The sequence below is a fragment of the Amblyraja radiata genome, chromosome 1 (assembly GCF_010909765.2).
Source record: "Amblyraja radiata isolate CabotCenter1 chromosome 1, sAmbRad1.1.pri, whole genome shotgun sequence".
NCBI classification, from domain to species: domain Eukaryota; kingdom Metazoa; phylum Chordata; class Chondrichthyes; order Rajiformes; family Rajidae; genus Amblyraja; species Amblyraja radiata.
This window is the reverse complement of record NC_045956.1, coordinates 66,313,545-66,321,519: the sequence shown is the minus strand read 5'-3', so window position 1 is coordinate 66,321,519 and position 7,975 is coordinate 66,313,545. Positions and strand designations below refer to the sequence as shown.

The 7,975-nt window shown below is 41.8% G+C and overlaps 1 protein-coding gene across 4 annotated transcripts in view; it reads right to left on the bottom strand.

Moving 5' to 3' along the window:
• Nucleotides 1-1,628: 1,628 nt before the first annotated feature.
• ndst3 (N-deacetylase and N-sulfotransferase 3) overlaps nt 1,629-7,975 on the bottom strand; it is an 873,812-nt gene continuing 867,465 nt past the window's right edge. For all 4 annotated transcript variants that reach the window (XM_033023461.1, XM_033023463.1, XM_033023460.1 and 1 more), the window contains one exon: nt 1,629-2,225. In XM_033023461.1, coding sequence (XP_032879352.1) covers nt 2,103-2,225 — 123 coding nt within the window. In that variant the 3' untranslated portion in view covers nt 1,629-2,102. The remainder of the gene's footprint in view (nt 2,226-7,975) is intronic.

Below are 7,975 nucleotides of genomic sequence, written 5' to 3'. Positions count from 1 at the left end.
AATATTATATTAGCAGTTATTTGCCGAAGGGCAGCGAGCTGTAACAGTATTACCAACTTGACATCTCTTATTCATCAATTATGTACATATCTGACATCAACAAAGCACATTGTAACATTGAGATTCAGTGCCTACAGTTCACAATATACATCTATTTTGAGTGCTGTTAATTATTCTGGTGGCTTTGACCATTGATCTTTATAACAGACAAGGAATAGAGTGACTTGAAAATTATGATGGGGCAGTTTCTCTGTTTTATCATTGCAGTTGCTTCAATGAGAATTGTCAGACTACAAATCAGATGGCAGCTAAATAGGGTTGAAGCTCAACTAACCTTTGGGTGTGACCTGCTGTTGGATTAACCCACTTGTGACTTCTCAGGAGAGACTGCTTTTGCAGGTGCTGCAGGATTACTTGGTGATGGAATAAGACCCTGGTCAAGGTGCACCAGTTCTTTGTAACATAATAACCTTGCTCCACAAGAACCTGGAGCTGCGCACATCAGTCAAAGGACGATTTTGAACACTGTTGCAGATCTATCTATGCAAAAATTCAAATTCCTTTTCTTTAAATATTAGCTGAAATGTGGGTGGGGGTAATGAAAGGCAGCGTCATAGTCTTTGCCTACATTTAGTCATTATGGCAACGTCATAGTCTTTGCCTACATTTAGGGATTAGCATTTTAGACCATACGTTGAACAAGGGTAACAAGGGGAGTGGTGGGAGGCAGGCAATGAGAGTGAATTTTACTTACTATTGTCTCAGTTCTGCTCAAGGCCACAGCAACAACCAGTTGCACAGTGACCCACTTCCAGTTTTCAGAAGGACTTCATGTCCAACAGCCAAAACTCCGTCTGACCATTGTGACATTTCCTGCTCTCACTCACCAATTGCACTGGTAAAAGATTAATGGAGGACATTTTCTTTGTGGAATGTTTGACCCCAATTCATTTCCGAAGCACGAACAAAATGACCTTCAATAAATTTAGTTACACAGTAATTGTTCTCAGCTAAACCACTGTTCAGTAAGCAAGTGTCCAAGGCCAAAGCAAAACCCTTGTGTATATTTTTCTTTTTTTTTTGTATAAATCAGAAATGTTTTATTCAGAATGTGACTTAACCTTTCGCTTTTCTGTGAGCTCAAACTCACATTTCTTCTCTAAAAGATACATCATTGGAGCAAATTGTATGTATAGTTAATTTAATGCTTCAGTTACGTGTGTGTCTGAGAATGAGAGAGAGCGAGAGAGACTGGGCAATCAATAAAATGACCCATCTTTCAGACCAGCTCCTGTCCTGTGGATATTGTATTACATGTTCAGTATTCACTACCTCAGCGCTATTTCTCCCACAACTGGGAAGGAATATATATATTTTTTAATGGCATGAGCCTGCAACCTGCCCTTCCTTGTGTCAATTCACATGTATATTACGATTTTAGTTTGGATGGAATATCTTTTATTGATGAACTTTTATTGATGAACTTTTATTGATGAACGGATATCCCCAAATGAAAAATGCTAGTTTCTGAAGAAGGATGCTACTCCAAAGTGAAATATGCAGTAATTGGTTTGCAATCATTTTAAACTCTCATTAATGACCAAAACCAAAGTGATTGGAAACTTCAGTGATTTAAAACACGTTTATAATGACCAGCTTATGATTTTGGATTAATTTAAATGCATGGCAGTAAAAGTAACATAGTGCAATTTTTTTTCTCACTGCAGGTACCAGACAGTTAGCCAGCACTGCACTGGTTTCATTTACAAAATGAATCACATTTTTCTGTCTTAACAATAACTCACTCAATATTGAGATAGGGTGGGTGGGGCAGGTTTGGGGCCCAAACTAAATGTCATCAGTTAAACATATAACTCAGCCATAGGCTGCTAACCCACATTTCCTCGTGTGCTGTCAGCTTTACAATACCACATGCCAGCATATGGAAAGATTAAAGAATACTTTCTGTTTGTAGAGGTATCGTGAAAAGTTGTTTATTTTTGGCAGTCACCCCTAGCTTGAGAGGAAAGGACTACTGGAGTACTGGATGCTGTGCGTCGAGACTGATGATAGCAACATTGCTTCCATTTTTCCAACAACAACTATCTCATCACTTTTTGCAGCTCTTCCCTCAGCCAAGCTGGTAATGGCAGACCCAATCTGTAGAACAACTTGGACAGTTCAATGTTGTGGTCTTTGTAGTATCTTGAGAGGAATGTTCTGGACTGTAATGAGGATTAAAAAAAACAAAAAGAAATGCATTATTAATCATAACAATCACTTCATAGTCTAATACATTCAAATCACATATCTCATACTTACAATTGATTACTACATATTATAAAGGTGTAACATTTCATTTTTTAGCAAATATTATTGAGGTAAAAAGTGCCAGAAAACATATGCAATTGTAATGCATTGCTTGAACAGGTGGTTCTGTGCTGCTTGGAGGTTGGATGGAAGAAGGGGAGCGTTTCATTACTCCAATACGTAAGAAGAATCAGCAAATAAATATTTTTAAAAAAAGTTTTGGATGTGTATGTTCAAAACAATAATGGGCCTGTCTCACTTAGGCGACTTTTTAGGCGACTGCAGGAGACTATGCAGTCGCCACATGTTTGCAGATAGTTGCCGGGGAGTTGCCTTCATGGTCGTTCCCACATTCTGGGAACTAGTCGCAACCTCATTATGGTTGCCGCAAATTTTTCAACATGTTGAAAAATAAGCGGCGACTAGAATGAAGCCGCCACGGAGAATAACGATAATTCTCGTGCTGTAGGAGGGGGGGGGGGGGGGGGGGGGGGGGGACAGAAGGGCCTGTTTCCATGCTGTAATGTATCTCTAAACTAAATGATATCTGTTTTTACAGGCTCCAACATGATCTGAGGTATTTGGTGAGAGTAACCAACACAGCAAAAAAAGTGAAGTGAACAATGCAAAATTGATCTAATGATGCCCCAGCAAGTAGTACATCAGTTGAGAAGTGCAATGCATTCACCCATCTGTGAATCTATACATTTGGACACACTGTAACTCTGATGGGCACAAGATTAATGCTATGTGACTATTTTGGAAGTAGATAAGAAAGACTGGAACATTTGCTCCATAGAAGATGCTTGAAGACTCAACATGTAAACAGATTAAATGTTCTCTCTTACAAATAAACAACCATCTTTTTTGGCATATTCACATTGTTGTTTGGTGCATTTTTGAAAATATTACAAATTCATGACGAGACTGGGATTTCACATCATTTCTTGTCACGGTTGTTGAACACTGAAGACTCCCGAAAAGTTTTAGATGAACTTGTGCATAAAAATGCATGTTCCCTTGTTTCACTTGCAATGAATTTCAATGCATCAACTGACAACAATGCATACCAGTGTGAGACATAGTTCCAAGGATAGTGGAGTTGACCTATCAATGGATATCATACATATCAATTTTAGCCATGTCTATGCTGAAAAAATGGTATTTATTCAAACAAACAATACGTGAGAGTCTAAAATGGACATACACGACTGTTTGTTGGAGCACTTGTCCTCTGCCTGGCATGAGCATCCTGGCTTCCTGGTTACCTGCAGTTCAATTCCCCTTCTCATTCCCACATCAACCTGTGCAGCTCAGCCATTTCCACTGGCAGGGTGAGGCCAAATGCAAATTAGAAGGAAAGCACCTCATATTTCTCCTAGAAGGACAGCACCTCATATTTCTCCTGCAATCCAGTGCTATGAACAAATCATTTTCTAATTTCAGCTATGCCTGTGCTCCTTTCTCTCACACAAGTTTCCCCAGCACTCATCCCCCACATTGTCTCCCGTATTCCCCTCCCCCATCTGGTTCCATCATTCCTCCCTGATCTGGTTCCATATCACCTTCCTCACCTTTCAGATTCCAGCATATTCATCCTCTTATGTCTGCAATCATCAAGTTCGAACCTCTGTCTGTCAATCCACCCTCCTCTTTTATACAAAGGATGGTGGGTGTATGGAAAGACATTTGAGGCAGGTACGATCACAACTTTTGAAACATTGAGACAGGTAAATTTATAGGATAGGTTTAGAGCAATAAGGGGCCAATTGCAGGCAGGTGGTAAATGGGGCATGTTGGTCGATGTGGGCAAGTTGAGTCGAAGGGCCTGTTTCCATGCTGTCTGACTCTATGACGGGCCACAGTCACAGTTTTATTGCAGAATCTTCACAGCTGCTGCTTAGTCCATGAGTTTCTCCTACAGTTTGTTTTTCTGCTTGTGAAAGCCTAAAATAATATTTGTAAATAGAGATTAACAAAGTCATAATGACACGGTGAAGAAGTCTTGTTTAAATAAATTGTGCAAGAACTGGAAGATTTCTTCAATCCTAAACTGTCAGAAATAGCTGACTGTTCAATGTTTGGATTATGTAACTAGAATCAGGTTGGAAGAATTAGTGGATGCATTCTCTCACTTAAGAATTTATTGTTGCTTTTGTGATTTAGAAGTTTTTTTTAGATAATATCTTTTCAGATGTTTTTTTCAGATTAAATCTTTTGAAATTGAGTTTGTGCATGGATTAGTTTATGAAAGTAATCAATTAAAGCTGTCGAACAAGAAAAACTGAGGTTTGAACATGTAATTTGTTGCCTCAATAGAAATTACATCTAAAATTTCAAGTGGATGAAATGTAGTGGTCCACAATCAAAGAGCTATAACAAGTTTCAGGCTGCAAACTTGATCCTGAACTGGTAAGATCAGTTCCGTCAGTTGCTATCACTCACTACACTTGCCAGTTTAAAACTGCTGTTCGTTCAACTGCCAAAATAAAAGACACATTTTCACAGCCTGCAAATCCAATATGAAGCCAAGCAACAAAATTGCAATGGCAATTTGACAACAGGAAAGTAGATCTCATAGGTTGTAAGTTCTCACAGGGTAAGCATCACCAAACTAAGAACCTATGCTGGTGAGGTTTTTATAGACAGTAGGGCATGAACAGCTACTTTTATAGTAGCAAATTATGGAAATGGGCCAACTGTACTTGGGAAGGAATGGCTGAGACAATTCTGATAAACTGGAAGAAAATATTTGGTGTTGATGCTACAAAGTCATACCAAACACATTGTTGAAAGGGCACGACAATATGTTCACGACTATTGTACAGGCATAACCGGTAGCTATGCACACACTTGCAACTAGTCATCTGGACAGTTGGTCTTTTGCAAGCCATGCCAATTCGGAATCCTAATAAAATGTTGCCTGAAAAGTATCTGATTGTGTGCTTGGAAATGTAACCGAAGTGAGCGGGCTATGCTGACAGTAGTTGTGTCTCAGCAAGATAAAACGGTGCAGATGTGTGGAGACTACAGAGTCACACTATGTCAAGTCATTGACAATGAATCCACTCCTCACTTTGCAAAACATACTGTGCACTTAGAATATTGTGTGCAGTTCTGGTTGACATACTACATAGCAAGGAGGTGATCAAGGTAAAAACAGTGTGGAAAAGATTCACAGGAATGATGCCGGAACTGGAGGTCTTGTATAAGGAGTAAAGACTGAATAAGTAGGGACTGTTTTCCTTGGAGCGAAGGAGGCTGAGGGGTGACCTTATATGTGTATATAAAATCAAAAGGGGCATAGATAACCCTGTGCGGACGGGACGTCGAAGGACGAGAAGAGTTGCGAGTCTATGGAATTCTCTGCCTCAGAGGGCGGTGGAGGCCGGTTCTCGGGATACTTTCAAGAGCTAGATAGGGCTCTTAAAGATAGCGGTCAGGGGATATGGGGAGAAGGCAGGAACGGGGTACTGATTGGAGATGATCAGCCATGATCACATTGAATGGCGATGCTGGCTCAAAGGGCCGAATGGCCTACTCCTGCACCTATTGTCTATTGTCTATAAGCCGAAGCCAAGAAGTGGAAACCAAGATACCAAAAGTACATCGCAACAAAAAGTTAAGATACCGAAAGTACATCACGCCTAAAAGCCAAGATACCGAAAGTACATCACGCCTAAAAGCCAAGATACCGAAAGTACATCACGCCTAAAAGCCAAGATACCGAAAGTACACCACGCCGAAAGGATACGAACCCAAACGGACACCACGCCGCAAAGGCAAGACGCAGAACGGACATTACGTTGAAAAGTCGCTGAACGGACATGACGTCTCCGGGGACGGGATTTGTCCGAGACCTTGTCAGCGATTGGTCCAGACCCCCGTGTCCATCACATCACTGGCCGGGGGGGAGATGGGAGGGTGGGGGGGAGCTTGAGCTTGCGTTTGTAAAATGGTGGCAGTGACTCCAAGCTTCTGCGATGGGCACAGAGGCAGTGATGTGATGGATGCCACGGGGGTCTGGATCAATCGCTGACCTTTGTCGATGATTGACAAGATGTCGGACCAATCCCGTCCCCGGAGACGTACAAGGTACAACAATGTAACTATTTCAAAATGTAAGAAGGTACAACAATTCTTGCGGCAAATATAGATTTTTTAAAGTGTTTCATACCTATTTATCATTTTGGCTTCATGTGCGTTCGGGGTCAGATTTCTTTTCGGCCTAAAATCTGATGGGGAACGAACATGACATCGAAAAGCCTCTGCGGCAATCGCAGCCGCTTGGAGTCACTGCCACCATTTTACAAAGGCAAGGTCAAGCTCCCCCCCGTCTCCCCCCCCACAAGTGACGCGGGGGTCTGGACCAATCGCTGACCTTTGTCGATGACTCGCAAGGTGTCGGACTAATCCCGTCTCCGGAGACGTCATGTCCGTTCGGCGGCTTTTCGACGTCATGTACGTTCTGCGTCTTGTCTTTGCAGCGTGGTGTCCATTCAGGTTTGTATCCTTTCGGCGTGGTGTACTATTGGTATCTTGGTTTTTTGGCGTGATGTACTTTCGATATCCTTGGCTTTTCAGCATGATGTACTTTCAGTATCTTGGCTTTTCGGCATGATGTACTTTCGATATCTTCCACATCTTGGCTTCGGCTTCTCGTCCTTCGACGTCCTGTCCGGGTACCATAGATAACGTAGATTGTCATAGTCTAAAACTAGAGGGTATAGATTTGAGGTGAGGGGAATGATTTGTAGGAGGCCTGAGCTGCTAATTTTTCACACAGACAATGGTGGTATATTGAAAATAGGTGCAGGAGGAGGTCATTCGGCCCTTCGAGCCAGCACCGCCATTCACTGTGGTCATGGCTGATCGTCCCCAATCAATAACCTGTGCCTGCCTTCTCCCCATATCCCTTGATTCCACTAGCCCCTAGAGCTCTATCTAATGGCCCTGTCTCACGGTGCGAGTCCATCCACGAGTGATCCCGAGTGAAAGAAAAAATCAAACTCGTGGTTGTCTACGAGATTCCAAGTTTACGTTCACGAGTTTAAACAAGTTCCCACGTGTATGTCTAAGATTGCTGTTTACTTCTAATTTCTGCAATGTACCAAGTTCCTCTTCCGAGTTACCAAGTTCCTCTCCTGAATTACTCTTGAGCCAACAACGGCTACCGACGTGTGGAAAAATCATCACATGGTAAAAATGATATCATGCAGTTTATTTTTTCACTATAAAAAGATCCAGCCTGAAGAACGATCTCGACCCAAAACCTCACCTATTTCTTTTCTCCAGAGATGCTGCCTGACCAGCTGAGTTAGTCCATCATTTTGTGTCTATCTTTGGTTTAAACTAGTATCTGCAATTCCTTCCTTCAAACTTTTAGAGCAGTTTGTTTCAAGAAACAATCCTTCCAAAATTGCATTCAAAAGTCCATTTAAACTTCATTTGTTCAAGGTCTGGCATCAATCATTGAAAGGCATAGGCTGTTTTGTGTTGGGAGGAACTGCAGATGCTGGTTTACACCGAAGATAGACACAAAATGCTGGAGTAACTCAGCGGGACATGCAGCATTTCTGGAGTGAACGAATGGGTGACGTATCTGGTCGAGTCCCTTCTTCAGACTGAAAAAACGTTTCGACCCTTCCCTCCAGAGATGCTGCCG